This window comes from Microtus oregoni, unplaced genomic scaffold, assembly GCF_018167655.1.
Source record: "Microtus oregoni isolate MIOR12 unplaced genomic scaffold, Mior012 000003F_ref0000135, whole genome shotgun sequence".
NCBI classification, from domain to species: domain Eukaryota; kingdom Metazoa; phylum Chordata; class Mammalia; order Rodentia; family Cricetidae; genus Microtus; species Microtus oregoni.
The window spans coordinates 67,095,918-67,122,266 of NW_024543062.1; the positions used below are offsets into that span (position 1 = coordinate 67,095,918).

At 46.2% G+C, this 26,349-nt stretch overlaps 1 protein-coding gene across 5 annotated transcripts in view; it reads right to left on the reverse strand.

Moving 5' to 3' along the window:
• Positions 1–22,142, reverse strand: part of Nr5a2 (nuclear receptor subfamily 5 group A member 2) — a 129,573-nt gene extending 107,431 nt beyond the window's left edge. Inside the window, exons 1-6 of one of the 5 annotated variants that reach the window (XM_041648438.1) lie at positions 21,844–22,142; positions 14,616–14,703; positions 9,965–10,102; positions 6,210–6,328; positions 4,583–4,724; positions 1,691–2,334 (exon numbers count right to left, since the gene is read on the reverse strand). In XM_041648438.1, coding sequence (XP_041504372.1) covers positions 1,691–2,334; positions 4,583–4,724; positions 6,210–6,328; positions 9,965–10,046 — 987 coding nt within the window. In that variant the 5' untranslated portion in view covers positions 10,047–10,102; positions 14,616–14,703; positions 21,844–22,142. Of the gene's footprint in view, positions 1–1,690; positions 2,335–4,582; positions 4,725–6,209; positions 6,329–9,964; positions 10,103–10,623; positions 10,734–13,230; positions 13,353–14,615; positions 14,704–21,843 lie in introns of those variants that run through there. The other 4 variants (XM_041648436.1, XM_041648437.1, XM_041648439.1 and 1 more) reach the window with 4 other exon arrangements.
• Positions 22,143–26,349: the final 4,207 nt, after the last annotated feature.

The following is a 26,349-nucleotide window of genomic DNA, read 5'->3' on the forward strand; positions in this document are numbered from 1 at the left end:
GCCATGTTAATAATGTAAGACTGAATATAAGACTGTTAGACCAAGACTGAGCCTTTTATCAAACAACTATGATAAAGACAGTACCCCTCACTGTGCCTGCAGTATGTCAGACCTGCAGGGCTCAGTGCCTTTTGCATGCATTCATGTCCCTCCTAGCAGAACCACCTCAACACAAGCATCGCATATGTAGTCTTATAGGCGAGAGCACCAAGACTTGGCAACGCCCGATCCCTGCCCGTGGCAGACACAGCTATAGACCCAGAAGATGTCATTCAGCTCAAGTCTACCTAATTGCTCCTACTCTGCTTTCCCCGTTTATTTATACCACTTCACCTTCCAGTTGCTGGCAAAAACACTTTCAGTTTTAAGTAGCTCATAGGTCCTCTTAGGGACATGGCTATGAATATAAAAGCACTCAGAATATGAAAGTGTCTGGTTTTTGCTTTTTAAATAAAGGATGCTCTGTCACAGTGTGCGTCTCTACACTACTCTGAGAGCACCTGGCCTTATCATGCTTGCTCAGAGCTTTCTGTTTGGTCTCTGTGGCCAGGTCGTGTCACCCTCAGCCACCTTTCTGGGTAGCAATAAAGGGCAGGAGAATAAAGGGCAGGGTGCACCGCTGCCGAATGCTGGTGGCATTTTTGTTTCCACCCACATCCGTCCCGGTGCTGCAAGACTTCTATGACAAACATCATTTCCCCCAGCACACAGCTTCATGGTTCCCTACCCCTCAGCCTGCACAACCCATTTTAACAGTAAGCCTTTCGGCTGAAAGTCTACATCACGCTGGGTATCAGAAGCCATAGACACTGCTCATCACCTCCCCCACCATGACAGCAGAAGCACAACGTTGATTTTTTTATAATGAAAAGGCCTGAGAAAATCAAAGTTAGGATTTTGCTTACGTCGGGAATGGAATGATTAGTAACAAAATGTGGCTTGGTCATCACTCAGATTCCAAACTCCTAAATAACTTTCCTGTATTAATTCAGTTTTAAGTTTCAGGAAATAAAATAATTATGGAGTTAAACAGAGATCCTTATGCAAACAACTGCCGTGTTTACAACGTCCCAATCCATTTGCTGAAACCACAGAGATTTGCAAGAAACCCAGCAGACAAACACTCACCATTGGCTTACTCCCTATGCAATAGCAGTCAGCATCCTACTGGCATCTGCTCGGAAAACAATGCTTTTACCACCCTAATGTCAAGGCAAACAAACAATAAATGCCTATTTGATTCTATAAACCAGTGGTATCGTTTGCACTTTGCAGGACCCGAGCAGTTAAATACAAGCATTTTTCTCCTTTGAAAAGAAACCTTCAAGATGACATCATTATAAGATGGTTTGTGACTTGACCGTTTTTTTTTTTTTTTAAAAAATGAGTTTAGTAGCTGTTTCATGTTATATTTGGAGGGAAACAAACCATCTCTTTGAGTTAAAAGCGTTGAGTGCATTATGCTATATGGAAACAAAACTACTTAAATGTCATGTTAAACACCATACCCCAATTGGGAGCTACACAGAACGAAAGCCCTATCGAGTCAAGCTATAGTAACCCTGCAGTAATGGTCATAAAACGCTCTCTTCCTTAAGTCATATACACAAAAGGAAAACCTATTCTAAGCACCGAGAGCATAAGGAACGGTCAGAACGGTCAGAGGAGGGTAGGTCATGACTTGGCATACCTTTAGTTCCCTGAAGAAGATACTACTCCTGGCCCACTCAACAATGGTGAAGAGCGTCTGGTCCGCCATTTTGCACATAAGCCCAAACGTGTTCAGTTTTTCGTGCTTGCCTCGGTTTGCCTGCTCTTGCTGTAAGAAACTCGAGATTTTCACTTGAATTTGAGGCTCCTCTCGTTCACACTTCAAAAGTTCCAGTATCAGGTGTGGAATGCTGGCTGGCGAGCTGGTCTGGTAACCATCCATGTAGGGGTATCCCATCATTGACTCCGGCGAGCTGGTGTAGGGATCTGGGTACTCGGACTTGATGGCCCGGCTAGGAAAGTGACCATATGGTTGGTAACCTTGCAGGCTGCCATGGGGAGGCATTGCCATGCTAATGGGAGACGTGACAAAGGGACTCCTGTCATAGTCTGTGGGAGGCAAGGCAGCATGGTTCAGAGGTAGGCCTTTAGTAGAATGCATGTTTTGGATTGCTGAGGAGATGGTCAGATCCGAGGGCATCGCTTGGATCACCTGAGACATGGCTTCCAGCTTAAGTCCATTGGCCCGAATGAGGGCTTTCTTCTGTTGCTTTAGGGCCCTGTCTCTCTTGTACATTGGCCCAAACTTATTTCTGCCTCCTCGCATGCGGTCAGCTCTTACGGCTATTGACAGAGGAGAAAGGAAGGGTATACAAGAGGGAGTTAGTAGCATTCTGCAAGATCTCTAGGCATTTCAAAACATTGATAATTCATAGGAAGTGAATTGTATGTGTGTGCCTGTGTGTGTGTATGTGTTTCGAGAGAGGGTTTCTCTATAGCTTTGGTGCCCTTCCTGGAACTAGCTCTCATAGACCAGACTGGCCTTGAACTCAAAGATCCGCCTGCGTGTGCCTCCTGAGTGCTGGGATTAAAGGCCCACCACCACCCTGCTAAAAAACCAAGATATTCCAGGAAAAAAAAATGTCTTCTGACAAATTCTTTCCTTTAAGTGGGTTTTGTTATCAAAAAACATATTTTGGGTAACCAAGAAAGTATTAGTCCATTGTGGACTTAAAGGTTTCACAACAGATTTTTAATATTCATAGAGGGGCAGGTTCCTTTCTGGGTGGGCCAGTTTCTAGTATGCAAGCTATGCCATGGCTTCTCGTGGAAATCAAATTGTATACCTGCTGTATATCTGGGTGGGTTTGTGTGCATGGCACAAGGACCATTTTTCTTTTTCTTTCTTTGTTTTAAAGAAGAGAATAAGCCCATTCTCGGTTAAGTAGTTTTTCGCCCAGCATCTTCCTCCTGTCTTGTGATTTTTGGATACTTTGTTACAAAAGTTAGTTAGGGCGAGGCTCTTGGAAAACCCCTTTCACCTGGACTTGATGAGACCACCTCAGAAAACCACCAGCCACGCTTTGAATTTAAGTGGGATTGGTCAGAAGGACAAACAAAGTCATTCCAGAGTTGTCCAGGGGCTCTGCTGAGCCACAGTGGTGTGGCCGTCAGTAGAGCTCTCTAGGTCCACCACAGTGGCCAGCGGTGACTGGACAGAACCCAGCAACCTTTCACAGTCTGGGACACGTTGAGACTGCTGGAAGTCAAGGATAAGCATTCACACTAAAAATTTATTGTGAATTCTAAGTACCCACAATTCTACACTGGGTCCTAAGAGTTCTCCAGTGAGATAATTTATCAAACATTTTGCTGTATGGCTGTGATGGGCAATTCACACACAATTAGCGCAGCGAAATACTGAGGCTAAAAACACACAATCTCTTTTCTTTCACTGAAAAATGAAGTGACATTGGATGAAATGACATCAGTTGAGTTTCAGCATTCCATCTTCTGCTCTTGTAGTTAACATCTGCCACTGTTTGGCAACTAAAGGGACTGATGATGAAATTAATAAGCCTCCATTATTTCCCTTCTCAATCTCCTCCTGAAAATAGTCCCTGTGCTCACCAAAGTGGCTGCTCCTATTTGAACAAATTTGCTAGCAATTTGGCAGATTTACCCCAAAACACAACTCATTTAATTTTTTTTTCAGGATATCTGCCAAGAGTAAGTTCTAGGTGACAGAAAACCTCCAAATAAACGTAGCTTGTGTCTCCTCGATCAAATGAAGTGCATCCTAGGCCAGTGCTGGTTCCCCGCCATGTTACATTATTTGCAGTCTGTTTAATCTGTGGAAGGCCAGAAGGTCAAAGGCTGGAGAATAACAGCACGCCATAACAGTCATGAAGTCCAAATTATTTACAGCGGTCACATATTAACCCCGCTGCCTGCCAAGCTGTACCCCACGGCACTTTAACAGTTCAGTGGGACTTTCTAAGGACCCTTCTCTTGGGCTCAATGCTACTGATTTGGGTCCATTGCCTTGCATGCTGTCTGCTTCCCGGCTGTTGAATTGTATAGCTGCAGTCATTACCTTTTCCTTTAAAAAAGAAATAGATGTATACCTTTCTGCTATTAAAAAATAAAAGTCCATATAAGAAATTCCTTTCACAATGTAAAATTAACTTTTCTCAAGAACTGTCAAATGAACAACAAGTATGACAAGCATACCAATTTTCTTTAAAAAAAAATACTAGGGCATCTTGATTTAGAAAGAATTAAGGTTTTATTTTTTTCATTTTATTTTTCAATTCTTTACAAATTAATTGCATTTTTTTCTTGGTAGAGTTGCTTCCATCTTGATGACTTTTTTGATATCATACTCCAAACTAAAAAGGAGAGCAGAACAACTTCTATAATTCTCTTTTGTTCCCCAGTAGATGTTACCAGGTTTAAACGACAGACGAAACAAAAAAAAAAAAAATATTTCCCATCATTCTCGATAGTGTTAAAAGACTAGAAAAGGAATGTCCCCATGCTCCATGTTCTAAAGTTTATGTCCCGGGAGACTTAATTGGCAGAGTCTTACCTTCTAGCTTCATTCCAACACTTAGACATTTCTGGAATCGACAATAAGGACAACGTTTTCTCTGTGTCTTGTCAATTTGACAGTTCTGGTTTTCTATACATGTGTACCTTTTATTGTTCTGGACTGTTCGCTTAAAAAACCCCTACAAGACAGAGAAAACAGTGAGGTAAAACCTGCTTCTCCTATTATTGTGCTCTAAGGAAATCGCCAGAAAACCCTTTCAATGTGCCCGTGAGCCCTTATGTGGTTGATTCACATCACAGTAAGACCAGCCCTCCACAGCAGTGCTGGCCTCAGGGAACAGTTTTCTGGCCCCAGGATTATATTCCTGAAGAATTATGTCAATTTCATACCATTTCATTCCGATAGCCAAAAAAAAAAAAATACACTCTATATTGACCAATTTTTTTTTAAATCTGGTTTCCGATTAATTAACATTAATGTTCCAAACAGAGGTAAGACACAGAGCCCTGCATTGTTTTTTAGGTAATATCAAGCCATTTCGGTCACACACCATTGTAAAATGCCAGTGTTAGAATGAATAGCAAAATACCTCAGATCTTTTACAAATGTCAACACTCGGCAGTTAAAAGGAAAAGGACTTCAAGAGCAAAATGGGGAAATGCTCCTAATGCCAATGGAACCCATTCAAGGGTGGGAACTGAGCTTTAAAAATTCAGCTAATAGAAACACTCCGCACACATGCAGAGACACGCGCACAGCCCACGGCGCTGAACTGATGCCTGCCTCGCACTCCACGGGACTGCTCAGAGGTATAGTGTATGGCTTCCATATAGAGTTGACACCTCGTAACCTTGCTTATCTGACTGACCGCAAATGAACAATCTTATTTTGTTGTGGAAAGTGAATGGGGGGGGGGGGGTTCCTAGCAGTGGTTTAAATAAAGGCAGTTTTCTACTTCAAAGAGTATGTTGAGAAAAAATACAGAAAACTGAATTTATGGAACTATAAAAAACCTGACACAAATCCTTAAGATCTTGACAAGAGTAGTAATAAAGGATAGTAACCGTACGCAAAGTCCCTGCACATAAATAAGTCACGTGATACACTTAAGAAAACTGTTCAATCAGAAACTAAAAATCTTATTTCGTGGTATCTTGATATAAATTCCAAAAGAGAAAAAAAAAGCCTTTAAATTACATTTGGGATCCATCAGGATGAAACGATGCCGTTGGGAATTCAGATTTTCATGTCTTCTGGGCTAAGAAAAAGATTCCAACTTGAGGCAGAGATTACTCTGAAGTTAAAGTGTTCTTGGGATGCACTGTCACGTTTCAAGAACGATGTTTTAAATATATATAAATCAAGCAGAATCAATATTTAGGACTGTTAGAAATGAAGTCCTCTGATAGATACATCATTGTGCCACAATAAACTAGTTTAAAGTCGCCAGACTGGCAAGTTTTCTATAGAGCATAGGTATCTTTGCCTTTTGAACTAAGTCAAACATATTTTAAGTTACTGGTCTCCCTTTGGCACCTCTCCCTCCATTTTTTTAGTTGAAAAAAAAAAAGGAAACAGCTTAAGTTTAGCTTTGAAGGCTAATCCAGTGGTTTGTTTTCTGGTCTGAGCATTCTATTTTTTGGTAGCAGTAAAAAAAGCGAACCTTGCAGCTTTCACAGGTAAGGAGACCATAATGGTACCCGGACACTTTGTCTCCACACACAGGACATAGCTCTTCGAGATCTTCATCATAGGAGTAATTCACCATTTTAAATTGAGACACTGAAACAAAAAGAGAAATGTGCACACGTGCCCTATTAATTCCCAATATAGGCATTAAAGCTGGAAAAACAAAGGCGTTTTGGTGATTGATGACGAAATATCATCAGGAAAAATATAAAATGTTTACCCAACTGGCATTAAAGAGAACTACTTTTACACAATGAAAGGAAAACACCTCTGGGCATCAGTGAACATGCACTTCATGGTTTTTAAATTTAAAAATAATTCCAACTTTTTTGGTTAATATTTTAAACTGACCACTGTTCAACAAAAGCCAACAACAGATCAGAATAGAAACATTGAACCATACAAAGCAACAACCTTATATTGCTTTTAAGCCTCTAACATCCCCAAATGTCACCTTTGCCTAAGAGAGTAAAATCAGGCTTTAAGTAACTGATACACTCTTGAAGGGGTTGGCTCTAAGTATACCTCACTTTGCGAGGCTAGCAATGCTAATTTACACGTGCTACTTGGAGAGCAATGAAGCCCCAGAAACCTGCTTCTCAGAAGCAAATGCCCCCCCCCCCCCCCCTTTAACAACAGCCTGTGGCTCCCAAGGTTCAAGTCTGTTAGATTAACCAAAACATTCAGTTCCGTATTGACTGTAGTTCAGTTCTGGCCACTTTCATCTCCTCACGTTTGAAAATGTCCTATGAAAATCAAAACAAGGAAGAGGACAGGACACCCGGAAGGGGGGCAGAAACAGACAAGGAAAAGAAACACGCACGACGGTTTAGCAAAGTTCTAGAGCTTGGTAAGGAACGTCACAAGTTTCCCATAAGCACTGCAAAGCATAAACACCTCCGAGATTGCCCGGTTGAACAGAAATCAGGCCAGGGATCCTGGCTCACTGTGGGGAGTACTATGGCTTGGGACACTAATCCACAGACGCCCCAGACACGTGAACGTCAGTGGCCAGCAGACCCCAAGGAACCATCAGATGAGACTGAAAAGCCACTTCGGTCAAGCCCCCACCCCAACTCCCAAACGGTTGGCCAACAGAGCAGGGGTGGGCCAACATCCAGGCAAGGGGCAGGTCTGAATAACCGGCCAGCACCAGTGCTCCCCGCACCCTCTTTAAACCCTGTGTGCACCGGGCTCTTGGGGCCCCTTGCTCAACCCTCCTCTACCCAAAGGCGCACAAACTCCAAAGAGAGTTTGCTTTAAGTTAATCAGTGGCACGGCAAGGGGCGGGGCGGGGGAGGGGTACCCACAGCCTGGCAGAGGTTTCCTCAGATTTGTTTACTAAAAAGGAAATGGAGAAATAACCCCTACCCCCATAGCCAAATTACTATGCCTCTTTAATTATCAGGTGATATCCCTATTCTTTTAAATCAGTTTACCCCACACACACACCCGAGTCTTGATGGAGTATCTGTTCTCCGTAGACTTATTACTTAAGTTGGCCTGAGAGAAAGCAACAGTTTGCAAAGACCTCGGGAAGAGGCTCCAGCAAAGGCAGTCACTGGACTCGGGAACTTAGAATCAAGGGTTGCTGAGCGCTCCTCTCAGCAGCGTTGCCAGCCTGAATTCCAACTCTCAATGAGAGACAGCGCCACTCTAGGGAACCAGAACCTGGGGGTTTGGGAGAAGCTGCGGGTTGGGGAAATTTATTTACGAGGCTTTGCGAACTCATGACTTGTGTTCCAGGTACACCTGGGGGGGGGGGGGGCAGTGCTTTACCAGATGTGTGTTCTCTTCTGTCTCCCAAAGTAAATTCTAACTTCACATTTAAGAGTATCGTATTAGCGACAACTTATACTCTCCGTGCTCATCTGGAAGATGCCACATGGAAAAAAAATGAGGCCCATCTTCCGGCAAAATCTAGAGTCTGAGTGGAGAGAGGTGCATCTGAGAGGCCAGGGCATTGTTTTGGGTTTTATTTTGTTACTCACAGGATCCTCTGCAGCACCTGAATGAAGATTTGAACCAAATCCACCCAGGCAAAGAAATGCCTGGGAGCCCGGAGAGAGACAACCGAGCCTTGAAAAGCTAGGTTCTCTGAGAATTTCCCTTAAATTGCATTCCCCATGTTGCCTGAGAATCTAGTGAGAGATTCTCTTTCTGGGTTCCCAGTCAAAGTGGGGGTGAGCTACCCTGTTGAGTGAAATCTACCCGCGCGGGTGCGCTCAGCTCAGACAGCAAAACTCTGCTGAAGCCGCACCAGGCTTTTCCCACGCTGCTTTCAAACCCAGGGCCAAGCAACCTAGGGGTGATCTACTAGCGCCTTGCACAAAGGCAAGCTTGGAAGTTGGAGGCATAAAGGGCCCTCTCAAATTAAAAAAAAAAAAAAAAAAGAAAAAAAAAGATAAAAAGCTACCAGGGCATCTCTCTCTAGTCGTCCGTACACTCTGTATTTCGTTCTATTGCGCTGTTTTTCTTGCGTCTGCAACCGCCTATCCCAAATGTCTGCTCCGGGGCAGGAAGTAGCAAGAACCGGGTCCTCCTGCCGGGAGGAAATTTAGCAGGGCTGGAGGGCAGAGCGCAGGAAACCGGCCTGAGGCACTTTGGAGGAATCCCCAGGTGCACCTCTCTTGGCCAACAAGGCTCTCACCAGCAGCAGACACAAAAAGTTAGTCTGGGGAATTTCTACAGCGCTGCTCAGGGACTTAGAGACCCCGAGAACACCCAAGATAACAGCCCACCCACATGCCTGACACCCCCTTTACCCTGTGTGACTAGACAACCCTAAGTTTCCCTACCAGAGCACGCGGGGAAAGGGGGGTGGGCACACAGCCTACCCAGTCCCGAGCACTGCTCTCAACGCCTCTGACCGGTTCAAGTTCGCGCAGAAGGGCCGCAGGAAGCTTCGGGGATCACAAGCCGGCTGACCCGAACATCCTGAACTCTGGTAGGGGCGAAGATGGAAGAACCTTTCCTAGCATTGTTCCCATCCTGGCCCGTAGCTAAGATAAAAGTTCTAAAGAAAATACAGCAGATGAGATTGGATCTTTTTCTAATATCAACCATGAGCAGGGACGCCAACGGGATAGCAGTAGTCACAGCTGGGGGACAGACAAGGCGATGAGCTAATCCTGAGCACAACCTTGCATTTGGCACTCTGCTGGGCGGGAATGGAGTTGAGGTGTGCTTTTAAGTTATGCCAGCAGTTTTGGAGCTGCCCAAATCCTAGGCAGCTGCTGGATCCGGCTAGGCTTTCGGGGTGCTCACAGATTCTAACATCAACTGCTTTCCCGTGATCTTTTCTTGTATATACTTGGCTCTCCTAGTCAATCTTTTCCCTCTACACGGGAGCATTAAAGTGTGTGACAGTTCGAACAACCTAGAACCGGGGTGCCCAGTGAGAGATTCCGTTCCTCAGAAAGATTATCCCGTGCTACCCTTTAGCGTTAAGCTGTCCCAGCTCCAGTTAGTTCTGAGCTAGAAGTCTCTACTTAATTAGAAGTGGCCAGTTAGATATTGATGAGAAAGCACCGTCCGCCTAGTTCAAGTGCCATTAACTTTTATGCTTGCTCCTAAGGAGGAGGCCGACGCACCGCTCGGCAGCCTGTAGCAGGCTGAGACCTGCCAGCCGGACTGCCCTGGTGTTCATGCCGCAGGAGGCTATAGCCCGAAGGGTCAGCCCGAGGGTGGAAAAGCCGGGAGCTGGAACGCCGCACCGCAATTCCTTACCTTGCATGTTTTCCGGCATCTGCCCCTGTTCCCCATGCGATCGGGCCAGTCCTGGGGCTTCCGTCTCCACTTTGGGCAGCATGACAAGGCGGCAGCGGGCGGGAATGGGGTGTCGGTGTCGGTCCGGAAGCCCAGCACCTGGACACGGGCAGCACAGATTCAACTCCGGCAGGCAGAGAGAAGGGGTGACCAGCGTGCCCGCTCACCCACCCGGTTGCCAGAGCTGCCAGGCAGGACTTCAGAGTCCTGTCCGGTCTCGCAGCTTCAGAGCTCTGTTCCTGAGCTGCGTGCAGGAGATCCCCGCTACCAAGCCACACTAAGAAGAGCGCGTCCTGCTGCCGGGATTCTGCTCCGCGAAGGCGGAGGCAGCGACGGCCAGGGCGCTGCTGCCCGGGACAGCGATCTGTGCGCGCCGCGCTCCGGAGGGCAGCAGAGGCGGCCGCCAGCTGCTACTGCTGCAGCGGCTGAACGGCTCCAGGACTCCTTCCCCTCTTTGCACCCGCCCTCTGGCTCAGCAGCGGCAGGGGTCTCTCTCTCTCTCTCTCTCTCTCTCTCTCCTCACTTCTCTCCCCACCTCTACTGTCCTCTCCTCTCTTCTCCGCCCCTTTCCCCTATCTCCTTCAGCTCTCAGTCTCTCTTGCTCGCTCGCTAACACTAACGTGGAGTTCTGAAGTTCCAACCTTCCACTCCCCTCCGGTCGAGAGCCGCCCTTTCCAGCCCCGAGGGTGACAGTGCAGGGAGGAAAGGGGAAGACCCGCTGGAGATGAGAGGTAAGGGGGGGGGGGCGGCGGTGAGAGGTGAGACAGTGAATGGGGACGCAGGTTCCGGACTCAGGTCGGACTCTAGTGGCTAGCCAATAAGGAAGCTCTGGCCTCGGTGCGTGCCCCAACCTCTTCACCCCGCCTTAATCTACTCCCACCTCACCGTGGCCTGGGGCGGGAGGGGTGGGTGGGGGATGTAAATGCTACTAGGTTTCTAGCTCTGGAGGAGAAGCGACCTGTGTCTGAGCGAAGCAGCCAAGGATGTGAAGGCTGAGAGGCCATTTGAAAGAGCTGAGGGGAGGCAAGGAGAAGGTTTGGGGTGTGGGAATGTCGGTGTTCCTCGCGTGAGTGTGAGGAAGAGGAGACCCGATAGGAGTGAAGTGCCCACTTAAAGCACCTAGAAAAGAAAAAGTATGTTGAATTTATAAATGGAGGGTGGTTGATCCCGCTATCAAGGTCCTCCTTGTGCAAAGAAATCTGAGAGGCACGCCAGGAGTGGCTGGGCCCTAAAGAACCCAAGGGCTAAGGCTCACTTTGGGGACAACTAAAGTCACTGAGATTTCTCTCACTTGCATAGACTTTGAGTAAATGACAGCCACTCCTGCCTCCCCAGGCTGCTCTCCAGCCCAGCTCCCCGATAATGAAAAGCACTTCAATTGAGTCCAAGATTATCTTGGTGAAAGACTTCCTGATTTCAGTGAGCGCTGAGTTTCCACGCAGGATGGAGAGATCAGCCCCGGCTTTAAAGTCCCTTTGGTGGGGCTCATCCACGCGACACCTCCAAGGCAGCATGTTTTAAAGAAAAAGTTTAAAAGAACCATCTGATAATGCAAGCTCTTAAGCCACCAGTCCAGCCACATCTTCAAAGTTTTCAGATCCCTTCCCAACAAGATGAAAAACATTCTCCCTAGCCTCCAAGACACACGCAAAAAGCTCCACATATCCAGGGTCTGCCGTGCAACTAGGCAATTATCAGAGTCCACCCACAAGGGGGTGAATTTGAATCTCAAAAGATTTGAATTCATTCTATTTAAATAACATAGAGATTGTATCAACTGCCCAGTCTAGTAGTTAATGAATATTAAATTATTCCCATCATTGCTTACACTTTTATTTGAGATGGCTATCCACTGTTGGCTGGCAATTCAAATATATTGACTCTCTAAATTGATATATATATATATGTATTCAGAATCCAAATTGTTTAATTTTCAGTTTTTGCAGCATCTTTAGGGATCTTAGAAAACCAATGTGGCCCAAGCAAGTCCCTTCTAGCTACAAAACTTGAGGGGGACTGCCATTTAGTTTGTATGGGGGAGAGGGCTGAATTTGCTTGTATTAGTGATCATTAAGCTCAAGTTTTCATGTTAGTATCAAGTCACAATGTCAATACACTTTCACTATTGCCCGTTATTTAAGACATCACTTTGAATTACAGATACATATTCTTACATAGTTCAGAAAGGGAGCAAATCTCCAGGCTCAAATCATTACTCAGCGCCTGCCTTACTTTGGAGTTCAGGCAAACTTAAGAAACCAGTTTTATTTCAAAGTTTTTAAAACAGCCTCCACTCGCTGCAACTCTCAGAGTTCTATTGGCCTTTGTTCATTATCGTTCTACCCACCAGCCAAGAAAGAATGCAGGGCTCCAGCTTGGTCTGCACTTTGGGGTACCAGAGGGGGCTCCCAGACTTTCAGGAAACTGGAATAAAACTCTGGCAGACCCTTGTGATCTTATTGTGGCAAAAGAAAGAAAAAAGAAAGAAAAAGAAAAGGCAAGGAAAGAAAGAAAAAGAGAAAGGAAGGACGAAAGAAAGAAAGAAGCCAGAAAGAAAGAAAGAAAGAAAGAAAGAAAGAAAGAAAGAAGCCAGAACCAGAAGCTGAGGCCGACCCAGTGAGGTGATCTTTGCGGTGGCGCTTCTGGGCCAGAAAAGACTTGATTGGGCCAAGTTAGTGGCTTCTGCACCTCCAGCTCAATTTGTGGTCCACCCACTCCAGCACTTCTTCCAAAGACAGGGTGATGGGTGCCAAAGGTCAAAGGGGGCTTTCATATCTTCCCACTGGTAGACTTTCCAAGAAAAAGCCTCACAAATGGGGGCGGGGGAGGACGGGGAATAAAGTATTGAAGACAAAGTTGAAAAGAATGTGGCCTTGGACATAAAGTCCTGCTCCTGGCCTTCCCTAGGTCTGAGGATCTCGGCTAAGCAGAGCCTCTGTCAAGCAGCCAACTAAGTGCTTCTAACGGGTAGAGATCGGAAGAATGGAGAAATTGCCTTCCTGCCAGGTGTTGTACCTACCTCCCCATCTTTAATCCCAGCACTTGGGAGGCAGAGGCAGGAGGATCTCTGTTGAGTTCGGAGTTCAGCATGGTCTCTATAGTTACTACCAGGTCACTCAGAGCTTCATAGTCTCACACACACACACACAAACTCACACACCCGACAGAATTTTCCTAGAAACCAAGGGGACTCTGACACCCACCACCTCCAGAGTAGAACGAGTTACCTAGAATCAGCCTCATTTCAGATGTCCAGGGTCTAAAACCAGCACCGGCGGCGGTTTTCAAGGTGGGGAAATCTACAGGAGCTGGGTTTTGTCAGAAATTGAAAGGCAAGCTCACGTTTTCCCCGGAGTCGTTCCTCATGTATGGGGGGAGTGGCCGAGCCTCACGCTGAAGGAGGGGTGAGGGAATCAAGCTTCCCTGATCCTTCCCAGCCCTCAGAGTGCTACCTCCCAATGCAGTCAACACTACCCCTAACGCACTCTGGGTCCTTCACCCTTCAATTCCGTTAGGTGGTAGCGACCCCGCTGAAGCAGGGGACCAGCTTGTTCTGTGACTTTGGCCGCGTCCAGCGGTCTCAAAGACTATTCCCGAAGAAGCTGAGCTCAGGGTGTCCCCCTTCCACTACCTAGGATGGTTCAAGATGCCTGTGGCTTCAAATGAGGTTTAAGAGACTAAATGGCTGGAGGAGAGAAGGTAGATGGGATGAAAGAAAGTACATCAAGACCTCTGTGACCAAAATGCGGATGCTAGCCAAGGTTAATACGGTCCCCAGAATGCATCATAACCTGGGCCTCCGCAGGAGCTATCTTTTATCAAATGCCACTTAGCCTCTTTATGGAAGCCCAGGTAGGAATTTACCTCAGCCTTCTTGTGGCAGATACTTAAAGACAAGCTCCCCATAGCTACCGTGAGCGTTCCGAATTTCTATGGCACTCCGGGGTCAACTTCTAGCAAACTTCTCCCTCCTCACCCCTCCCCCGCGCCTCCTCCTTTCCAGCAAGGGTAGTCTCCCGGGCTCGCCCTTCCCGGCTTTGACTTTGTCTTCAAGTGTTGATTGACGGTTGCAATTACAAAGGATGATAGCTCGGGGAGGCTCCCGCAGCCTTGGTGAGCGCGAGAAGCGCAGGCCTGGCATATTTTAACCAGCCTCGGCGTTCCGGGGCCGTGAGCGCCCCATTCACCCAGCTGGCTGGAGATGAGGAGGTCTCGCACTCCCCACCCACGAGGATGGAGCCGCGGGTTCTCCTCCGGTCCTCTCCCTTCCGAGGTCGCGCAGCTCGGTGGAGCACACACGGAGAACAGCCTGCCCTTGACCTGACCTAAGTGCCCGTCCGCCCGGAGCGCCTACCCAACTCCAGGCTGCAGCAGAAAAAAGTCAACATTTTCAGGACCAATTCAAATTTCCTGAGCTCTGTACAGAGTAGCAGACACCGCTTTCCCGGGCACCTGGGAAGACGAATCTTGGAGCGACCCGCCTAATTTAGCAACAAACTTACAAAACTTTATCCCTGTAAACAAAAGTCTAAGGCTTCCTCCCCAGTTCCCACTTTCTCTCCCTCTTTCTCTCTCTTCCTCTGGTGTTTTAAAAAGAAACAAGGAAAGTTACCTTTCTTGTGCTACGTATCTACGTATCATTTACTTCTCAGGCGAGGGAAGAATCCTAGGCTTTTGTGTTTTTTAAAAGTCTTCTTCACCTGGCCGCGACCGTCCAAGGAAAAAGAGAAACGAATTTATCAGCTCCTGAAGCTCGAACTTCCTTATTTTTCCCATTCCTCCCACTTGAAAGCCCACCAGAAGCAGCAAAAGTCAGCTGAGCAAACCCTGCGTTTTGCCTGCGGGCTCTGGGGATTGAACTCCCAGGCTCACGCCCTCACCCAGAGCGCTTTGTTTTCAAAAGAACTGAGCTGCGATTCAGCGCAGCTGAAGGCTCTGGAGCACCTTACGGTCGAAACTTTGCAAAACAAAACACTAGTTCGAACTGAGTCGCCTTCACCCGCCCCCTTTGAAAAATGTTTTTAAAACTCCCTTTGTGTTGCCTGTACCAAAAAAGCAACTCAGGCCCGCTGCGGGGGTGGACATCCCGCCCCCTCCCTGGGGGAGGGGAGGGCAGGTAATCAGTCAGATTTTGGGCAAATCCACTGATTCACAATCCCTTGCGGGAGTGTTCTAATAAATACCCCCTCCCGGGCTTTACCGCCTGGAAATGCAAACCCAAACAAATGTCAGAGTAATCCCTACTTTCCTACCTCCAACCCCGACGCCTTCCCATCCTCGCCCTGAAAGAAAGGAAGGGCTTTTGGAGATTTTTGACCTCCGTTTTCGGAATTTAAGGCTCTTTATATTTAAAATGATGTCACTAGGAACTGTCTTCAACTCGGGGTGGGGGGGGGGGCAAGCGCGCCTCGCATCTTCAAAGGAGATCTGGTCTCCAAAGCTTTGGGTTGAGAAAAAGACCTGGCCTATGTGGACCAGACCAAACAACACTTGGAATTGACAAGGACAGTCTGCCAGCCGGCCAAGAGGTCCGTGGTGAAATAAACTAGGCAACTGACGTTTCTCTCCTCCCTGCCTTGAGGACTAGAAACTGTCTTTTGGAGCAGGAGGCTATGATACCAATTCATCTGTATCCGACTAGAGAAGAGAGATCCCGAGCCAAGGAGGATCCTTGGGGGAATCCTGCTGCTTTCTCAGATGAGACCCTACTTTGAGACTACCTGGCCGGGCGGTGGCGCACGCCTTTAAGCCCAGCACTCAGGAGGCCAGAGACAGGCGGATCTCTTTGCCTTTGAGGCCAGCCTGGTCTACGGAGCCAGTTCCAGGACAGGCTCCATTCAGAGGATCCCTGGCTCAAAACACCAGAGAGACAGGAGAGAGGGAAGGAGAGATGGAGAGGCAGCAGGAAGAGAGAGAGACACTACCTGACTCCAGATAAGACAGCCATTGGCATAGTGTACAGGGAATACAGAGAAGAGCAATTTAAACCGTTTGTCTGAAAAAGGTAGTGTGAAAAAAATCCAAGACTTATCCCTTGAGCACGGGGCACCCAACTAGGGAGGGATAGTTTTGGAGGTGGGAGGTTAACAAAGGCTTCACAGTTGGGGGTGCGGAAATGGGGAGGTGACCCAGCAGTTAAGAACACTGCTTTTCCAGAGCACCCACATGGCATCTCACAGCCATCTGTAATTCCAGTCCCAGGGGGTCAAAGGCCGTCGTTTGGCATCAGGTACACATACACAGGAAGACATATAGGCAAAACACTCATATAAATACACATTTTAAAGGTACACAATTCAATTAAAGGTACACAATCCAAAGGCTATTAATGCTCCTCTACACAGAAAGCATTTGTGTGTGTGTGTGCGGAGATCAAAAGATGATGGGATGGACCTGGGGGTGCAGCTTAGTTGTTACAACACCTTCCTATCAATGTGCCATCCTCAGAATCACAAAAGAAAGACTAAGGGTGTAGAGGCCAGCTGTGGCCAGACAGTAATCCCAAATTTAGGAGGCTGAAGAACAAGAATTGTCTAGCTTTTGAGGCTAGAATTCATTACCCACTGAGAACCTATCTGAAAACCTAGAGAACCAGAGTAGAAAGAGTGAACAAGACTTGAGGCAAAATCAGTAATGTCTTTTGCAGAGTTTCTGGTCTAGAAAACCTGGAAGGTTTTAAGAACTAGTAGTGGGTATGGCTGGAGGTGGTGGTGCACGCCTTTGATCCTGGCACTTGGGAGGCAGATCTTTGTGAGTTCGAGACCAGCCTGGTCTACAATGTGAGTTCCACTAAGTACAGCCAAGGCTATTACACAGAAAACCCCTGTCTTGAAAAGAAGAAACTAGCAGTGGGTTGTTCTGTGTGTCCCTACAGAGGTCCTTTGAGGGGGTGATATTGAGCTGAGAGGGGAAAAGGCACTGTTCAGATTCTGAGCAAGGAATCCAGCACTGGAGTGATAGCACTGGATTTATCAAAGGTGTTTCAAAACTAAAACTGTAGCCAGGTGGTGGTGGTGGTGGTGGCCCACACCACCAAAACAAAAACCAAAACAAAAAATAAGTAAATAAAAGTGTCATTCATTCTCATTTATCTCTCTCTCTCTCTCTCTCTCTCTCTCTCTCTCTCTCGTCCAGGCTAGCCTTGAACTCACATCTACCTGCCTCCTGAGTGCTGGGATTAAAGGCGTGCGCCACCACTGCCCAGCAAGATTTTTTTCTAAATACAGTCACTTAAGTGACACGCCACCATCCTCATACTGACTCTGTAACTAGCATAGACACTGTGAATTTCCTTAGCTTATTAGGCATGCAGTGACCATGTGCACTGCCACAGTGCGCCATACAATAATAACCCTAGGCCAAGACCATCAATACTTCCTTCTCCTCTCCCTTTACCTCCATAGAGGTTATGGCCAATTTCTTCCTCATTTCACCCCTTTGAAGTCTACAGGGATCCAAATCTGATTCCCATTACAGGACTCAAAAGAATACTTATAAGCATCTTTTGGGATAGTCTGGCCAACTTCAAGTCATAGTCCCTGAATACCAGTGGAAGGAAGGGAGAGAGGGAGCAGATGGGAGATACTTCGCTGGGGTGCTATTTACAGCCCACTCTGCTGACATTCAGTGAGCTTTTGTAAAGCAAGCAAACTTTCAGAGTCTATAATTTAATTAGAAAATGGGCTTCACAGAGTAACTGGCGCGGAAGACTGGAGCGCAGCATGCCGTGCTGTGGCTCTCTTTCCCCTAACTTCACCCAAGCTCCTCTTGGCCTAGGAACTGAAATAAGAAGGTACTCACCTTCTAGGATAACTAAAAATAGATCCTCTGGGGGAGCAGCGTCAGCTAAGTTGTCCATCTTGTAGGGCTTGACACCATCCTTTTTTTTTTTTTTTTTGTTTGTTTGTCGAGACAGGGTTTCTCTGTAGCTTTGGAGCCTGTCCTGGAACTCCCTTTGTAGACCAGGCTGGCCTCGAACTCACAGAGATCCTCCTGCCTCTGCCTCCCAAGTGCTGGGATTAAAGGCGTGCGCCACCACCGCCCGGCGACACCATCCTTATTGATTATAACATTATCCCTAGATAAAATTGCTTGCCAGAAAGCTAAAGTTATTTGTAGTTTTAAAAGTTAGAGATCTTTGCTTATCAATCAAAACATAACCGAAAGACTATTTAAAAAAAAAAAGAATAATACCACTTTTGGGTATATATCCAAAGGATGCTCAATCGTGCCACAAGGACATGTGCTCAACTATGTTCAAAGCAACTTTGTTTGTCATAGCCAGAACCTGGAAACAACTTAAATATCCCTCAATCGAAGAATGGATAAGGAAAATGTGGTACATTTACATAATGGAGTACTACACAGCAGAAAAAAATAACGATAGCTTGAATCTTGCAGGAAAATGGATGGAACTAGAAAACATTATTTTGAGTGAGGTAACCCAGACCCAGAAAGACAAATATCATATGTACTCACTCATAGGTGTTTTTAAAACATAAAGCAAAGAAAGCCAGCCTACAAAACACAATTCCAGAGAACTTAGACAACAATGGGGACACTAAGAGAGACTTACATAAATCTAATCTACATGGGAAGTAGAAAGTAGAGAAAGACAAGATCTCCTGAATAAATTGGGAACATGGGGACCTTGGGGGAGGATTGAAGCGGGGAGGGGAGAGACAGGAAGGGGAGCAGAGAAAAATGTAGAGCTCAATAAATATCAATTTTTTAAAAAAGACATAGCATTGATCAACTTGTCTGGTGAGTTCAGATTATCTGGATTTCCCAGGCACAACCTCTAAAGATACTGTTGCTCATATCCCCCTACCCCATCCCGCCCCAAGGACCTTGTCTCCTAACTCCCGAATTCCCTTGAAGCCAAATGAACCACTCAGAGAAGTTTTCCTTCCAACAGGGTGAGGATCAATGGAGCATCAGGCAGAGAAATAGGTCCATATGGGGGATGATGGGTATTATCTAATAGACAAAAGTGTCTATCTGATGCCTGAGGAGTCTGTTCCTGAGGCTTTCTCTAGCTCAGCTCAAGTCCAAGACTGAACTCAAGATAACCCCAGCCCATGGGCCAGGTAGAGAGGTCAAATAAAGAACAAAGCATGCCAAGTCTTTCTTTGCTTTCTGAGTTTGTGTTTTTTTTTTTTTTGTGTTTCAAGTCTCAAAGATGTACAACTGAATTGAGCTTGGCGTTGGAAACCCCATCTAGACTCTACCGTGGGCTGCGTGCTGCTCGCCAACTCCTAACTACCCAAGCACAGCAGCTGCCCGAGGGTGGGGTAGCCATTCTTCTCAGTCGACCTGCCCTGTGCAGTGAAAAAGATTCGTGGATAGGTCTAGGCTCCTTCAGGAGTGGGCTCAGCCTCTTCAAGTTCCTTCCTCACCGCCCTTTATAGACAGCTCCACGCTGCCAAGACTTCCAGAGTAATCCTTGGTGACTAGATGCGCATTTGGGTGCCTATAGCTGCTGAGACGTGGCCCACGGGAACGCCCTCCAAACCACTGTAATGCCAGGAGAAGTATGCCTAGATGGCTGCAATGACAAAGCAGGAAAGGTTCTCCCCGACCCCCATCCCCTCTCTTCTCCCTCCCTTTTTTTGTCCTTCCTTTTTTCCTAACAGCCCCCCCCCCCCCCCGCCTCACCCCCTGCCCAACTCCTTTGGGAAAATTTAGCGACATTTGTCCTTTTTGTATCTGGCAACCTGAAGGGCCTAGGCAAGCCTGGGGTTTGAGTGTAAGCTGGTCCAGGGCAGACAAGGCTCCTCCTGTACTATTCTGGGCTGCTAAGACCCCAGCAGCCCCTCAGTTTTGGTTCCAACGCGCCTCAGTCCCAGCACAGCTTTTGAGCTGCTACTGCTGGTGTTGTGGGTGAAAAACAGCTCCTTTTCGACTGCTGTCTGCTCTCTGCTTGCTGCCTTCCCATCTTAAATATCCCTATGGAGTAGGGACCCCGCGGGGGTAGTACGTGTGTGGTCCTGAGCCCGCCTTCCCTGTCCCTGATAGCCCTGTGCGACGGAGCCCGGGTAGCCTTGCGCGGGTGCGAGCCTCGGGCGCGAGCCGTCTCGCCAGGGAGTCCGCACACCCGCTGCGTTCCCGCGTGAGTGCACCGCTAGAGGTGGCCTCAAAGTTTGCAAGCTCGGTGCCCGGCTTTCCTGACGTCTGAAGAGCCACATGCTCTCTCTGGCACTCGCTTCCCAGTATTTTCTTTTTCTTAAGTACAGAACGTTTCTTGGTGAACATTTCCTCAATTGATACTTTAGGGCGTAGCTGAACCATAAAAAAAAAAAAAAAAAAAAGCCCGCAATCACTGCTTTAGGTGGAGTCAGCTGGCTGCCCCCAGGGAAGAGGACAAAACAGCCTGGGCTGAGGACCACTGATAGAGCAAGGACCTCGGAGAAGGGCTGACCCAGGCTCGGGTCCAGAGGGAGCCAAGGTGGTCAGGTCACAGCCCACTAGAGATTGCTTCCCTTGCCTTTAATTTAGGATTAACTGAAGGTAATCATTGCGGCAAAATTACCAAACTTAGTACTCTACATAAATGTGTGTGTGTGCCCTTTTAAAAATGAGTCAGGCATGGTGGTTCACACCTAGAATTCCAGCTTTGTGGAGGGAGACAGGGCAGGTTCCTGGACAGCCAAAGCTACTTAATACAACCCTCTCTGTCCAACAAGAAAACAAAACAACAAAACCCCAATCCCCAATCCTCCCACCCACTCCCCAAACAATGACAAAACCCAAGATCCTTCACTTGTCTAGGTTTGTAGCACAGTGATAGAGGGCTTGCCTTTCTAGGCAAGGCACACGCCTTTAATCCCAGCACTTGGAAGACAGAGGCAGGTGGATCTCTGTGAGTTCGAGGCTGAGGCCAGCCTGGTCTACAGAGAGAGTTTCAGGACAGGTTCCAAAGTTACGCAGAGAAACCCTAACTCAAAAAACAAATAAAAAGAAAATTAAGGAAGAAGGAAAGGAAGGAAGGAAGGAAGGAAGGAAAAAAAGTAAGTAAAAAGCAAGTGCCCAAACTCTAGGTTCCACTCGTCCCTGGGAGGACATGTGCCGATAAGAGCAAGTCACGCTCATAGTGCACCCCCACCTGAAATCCTTTAATAATAGTCTGGCTTTATTTCTCATGACTGACTTTGATTTGCTAGGGGCAATTTTTTCCCCTACAGTTTCACAGTGAATGAGACATCTCACTGTCCAGTACCTTGAAATGTCCCCATGCCGAGAAACTTTGTGGTAGGTCACTTAATCAATGGCCAATCAATGCCATCTGCTTGTTTCAAACTGTTCAAAATTTCACTTAGTATGGTTGATTCTTAATGATCAGAAATTGTTAAGGCTGAAGTAGATGATCAAAACTTTATTTCCTTTCTGTGTTTCAAGTGTAAAAAAAAAAAAAAGAACTTTATTTCCTGCTGGGCAGTGCTGGTGCAAAACCTTTAATCCCAGCGCTTGGGAGACAGAGGCAGGTGGATCTCTGTGAGTTTGAGGCCAACCTGGTCTACAAAGCAAGTTCCAGGATAGCCAGGGCTACACAAAATAACCCTGTCTTGAAAAACAAAAGCAAACAAACAAAAATCCCTGTATATTCTAGCAGAGTTGACCTAATATAATGACATTCCCAAATACCGGACACAATAAATGATATTCATGTGTTGAAATACACATTTGCTTCATTGAACTTCAAGAAAAGTAAATGTACAATATATGTGTGGGCTTATTGTGTGCTTTTAATAATTACCATAGGAAAGGAGGTGCATTAAAACTCAAATCCATTAGTAGTAGCAAAAGCAGCCAGACGATAAAGAGAGTGGCTTCCTACTTACCAATAGCTGTAAATCCATGCTTAAGAAATTCTTGACAATCCCCAGTATCGGAACTAGCAGACATTCTTAGCGAGATTATTGGCAGTCCTTTGGTTTACAGCAGAAATCATGGAGCGTGAGAAAGATTGCAGCTTGTCATATTTTGTGACCTTGGGAAGGAAGCCTCAGACTACAGTAACCCTCATTCCCTTAGTGAAAGTTAAGAAAAGGGGGAAAAATCCAGAATTCAGAAAGGTCTGAGCCCATGTTCCCCTGGACTCTGTACTTTTTCCAGCATTAGTGACCTGCTGTAAACCATGTCTCCAGTTTCATGATGGTTCCTAATCAGAAGAAAGGAAGCTTTCCATAGGCTTTGACTGGTCATGTGACCCTGGGCAGGTTGATAAGAGGACCCTGTTATAAAGTGACAGCAAGAGAGATAAGAACTCTTGGCAGATAATGGCAAAGAAATGATTAACTCAGAAAAGGAGGGGTTCTCTGCAGCCCAGAGAGTGGAAAGTTGTAAATCTGAGGGGTCAGGAGATCACACTTAGTGGGTAAAACTCCCAAACTACCTTAAATTCACTAACTAAACCAGCCTGTCACATATCCCTTTGATGTCACTGCTTCTCGTTGCGGAGGCGGACAGACAGGCCTCTTGTGACCTCTGCAAATACATTTTAGATGATAACATTGGCTGACATTAATTCCTGAAATGATGACTCCAGATATGATTGACACTTTGAAACTCTACAGGTAGCACTTCCAAGCTCCTGGCCATTTACTTATGATCTGATCAATTGACTTTAAAAAAAATCCTGTCTATTCATTAGATGAGAAATTAACTATCTTGTTTATATACTAGTCATGGGCTAGGGCCATTTCTTCCCCTTCATAAGTTAAAACTTACACCTTGAGATAGAATCTGGGCAAAACGATAAATGTACACTGTATTTTCACAAATAGTTTTGTATATATGAATACGTATGTGTTCATTAGGGAGGGATTCACTTGTGTGTGAAGGAGGCTGATGGTACACTGTGTATACAAATTTATGGACAGAATATAACCTTGGGTTTTTCCCTTAGGTAATGTCCTCTTTGTTTTGTTGGGTTTTTGTTTTGTTTTGTTTTTCTGAGACAGGGTCTCCCTGATTGACCTGCAACTTGCTATGTGAATAGGTTGGCCTCAGACTCACAGTGATACACCTACATATCCCTCCAGAACGCTGACATCAAAGGTGTGGACCACCATGCCTGGCTGTAAACTTCTTTTATGAAAAAAAGAAGTACACATTTTAAAAATAAAAATGGTTCTTGTTTTTTCATTGCATTTAGTCAAATTTCAGTCATGAAAACTGTGTGAGTTCTGGGACAACAAAAGCTACATAGTTACAAGGTGAGAGTGTCTCCAACAGAACAAACAACAAACACAAAAAGAAAGGAAAGAAACACAGTGTGGAGTGGTGGTTCTCCTCCTGTGAGTCTCTACCCCCTTGGGTAGCATGGCAGTTTTACTGCGTCTCAGATATCCACACTGCCATCAGCAGCAGTAGCATACTTACAATTATAAAGTAACAAAGAAAACAATGTTATGGTTGGGGCGGCCACAACAGGAGGAACTGTGATAAAGGGTGGCAGCATCAGGAGGGTCAAGAAGCCCTGGGCTAGGGGTCAAGTGATCTGGGGCCGAGGACCCTTCTATATGACCATTTTCTCTTTGCCTGTTACAAAAGGGCCGCTGGAGTTCCCACCGTCACTACTAGGGGCAAAGGGAGAGAGAAGAGAGAAGGGTCGGTCTCTGCAAGGACACTCCCTCGAGGTGGCTAAGGTGGCGTGCAAGCTTGGAATTGCGTGTGTAGAGGCAGGGTGTACACACGCACTAGACATTTAGTTACAAGACAGCCAGGAAGAGGATCCCGTATTTTAATTTCTAATAATAGAGCATCTTTAAAGCTTTTTAGTTTTATGCGTAGAAATGTTTTGCCTGCAAAAACCAAAAGGTATGTGTCTGGTGCCCAAGGAAATTAGAAGAGAACTTTGGATCCCCTGCAAGAAGAGTTACAGATGGTTGTGAGCCACCATGTGGGTGCTAGAAATCCAACCTGGGCCTTCTGGAAGAACAGTCAATGGTCTTAACTGCTGAGCCATCTCTCCAGTCACAAAAGCACAAATTTTTAAAAAATCACAATGTGGAGGCTTGTCATTTCTTTTTTGTTATTTTCTTTGAACAATCAAACAACAGCATGACACACCAGAAATCTCCTGTGTATATGTTAAAGGACACAGTGTTCTGCGAAGCGGCTGTTTTCTTCCAAAGTATTTAGGAAAGTTGTTGTTGGTGGTGGTGGTAGTGGTGGAGGTGCACACATTTAATCCCAGCACTCAGGAGGCAGAGGCAGGTGAATCTCTGTGAGTTCGAGGCCAGCCTGGGCTACAAGAGCTAGTTCCAGGACAAGCTCCAAAGCTACAGAGAAACCCTGTCTCGAAAAACTAAGAAAGCATAACTATGGCCAGGCAGGTTGTGACAGTGCATAACTTTATAAAGAATTCTGGGTGTTTTTTTTTTTTTAAACAGGGTTTCTCTGTGGCTTTGGAGCCTGTTCCTGGTACTAGCTCTTTTTGTTGTTGTTTTTGTTTTGTCGTCCCCCCCCCCCCCCCCCCCCCCCCCCGCCAGTGCTGGGATTAAAGGCGCGCACCACCACTGCCCACAGTGCACGCCTTTAATCCCAGCTACTGGGAGACAGGCACAGGCAGATCTCGAGTTCAGGGCATCCTGGTCTACAGAGTGAGTTCTAGACAGCCAGAGCTATGCAGGGAAACAAACAACAAGAAAGAAAACATAACTAATTTTTTTCTTGTATTATTTGTTGTATTGGTGGTTTGTGTGTGGTGGGTGTAGCTTAGAGGTAGAGGTCAAAGGACATCTTTTGGGTGTCGGTCCTCTCCTACCGTGTAGGTCCCAGGGATCAGACTCTGTAGACAGAGACTGCACTTTTGTTTCCCAGCCACCTAGATCCAAATAATCACACAGAAACTATTTCAATTACAACACTATTTGGCAAACAGCTCAGGCATATTCCTAACTTGCTCTTACATCTTAAATTAACTCATTTCTATTCATCTATGTCTCGCCACAAGGCTGTGGATTACTGGTAAGGTTCTGGTATCTTTCTTCTTCGGCAGCTACATGGCATCGCCCGGATTCCACCTATTCTCTCTATATATCTCTGTTCAAATTTCCCATCTGACTTAACTCTGTTAAACCAAAAAAACAGCTTTATTCATTAACCAGTAAAAACAACACATATATAGAAGGGCATCAGGGCTTCAGGTGTGGCATCAGGTGCTTTTACCTGCGGAGCCATCTTGCTGAACCCTAGACAACATAACGGGTCTAGTAGTTTGATGCAACTTAAAGAGACTTGCGGGATGGGGTGGGGAGATTGAAATGACTTCCGTCAGTCACTCTTTCCTCCTAGGACACTAGACACAAAGCTCCAGGAGATGTCCTATGGGTGGAAACTTTCCCAAGCTTTCTGAGAATCCAGGGGCTTTCTGGAGTTTACGGAATTCATCAGCAATGGAAGCCAAGATTTTAGCTACAAAGCTTACCACCCCTAGTCATGATTGTTTTTCTCCTTCTTTTCATTTTTTAGATTTATTTATATGTTTATTGATGTGTTGCCTGCATGTATGTCTGTGTGATGGCGTCAGAGACTGGAGTTAAAGACAGTTGTGAGTTGCCATGTGATTGCTGGGAACTAAACCTAGGTCCTCTGGAAGAGCAGCCAGTGTTCTTAACAACTGCGCCATCTCTCCAGACTTGTCATAATTATGTTTAAATGTATCTCCTGGAATGGTGACTCACAACTATAATTCTAGAACCTGGGATGCAGATGTAGGAGGATTGTCATGAGTTTGAGGCCGGCCTGGGCTACATATGAATCTCATATCTGCCAGGTATACATAGTAATACCCCATATCAAATAAATAAACAGCAACAGACCCCCCCCCCGCAAAAAAAAACCAAACAACCCAAGCACCTCCCAACCTTAGGGGTGCCTTATCAGTTAGTTAGAAGACTGATTTCTGGATGAAGTACCATTCTTTTGTTTTTGAAGCAATAAACGTTTTTTTAAAAAAAGCAAAAATTTAAAAATCCAAGAAGACTTGGAGTTTGTGAGGTCCTAGGCCTAGCAAGAAGTGACAGGTGAAGCTGGGCGGTGGTGGTGGACATCTTTAATTCCCTTTAAATCCAGCACTTGGGAGGCAGAGGCAGGCAGATTTTAGTGAGTTCGAGGTCAGCCTGGTCTATCTACAAAGTGAGTTCCAGGAGAGCCAGGACTGTTACATTAAAAAAAAAAAATCCTGTCTTGAAAAACAAACAAACAAGCCGGGCGATGGTGGTGCACGCCTTTAATCCCAGCACTAGGGAGGCAGAGGCAGGCGGATCTCTGGGAGTTCGAGACCAACCTGGTCTACAGAGCTAGTTCCAGGACAGGCTCCAAAGCCACAGAGAAACCCT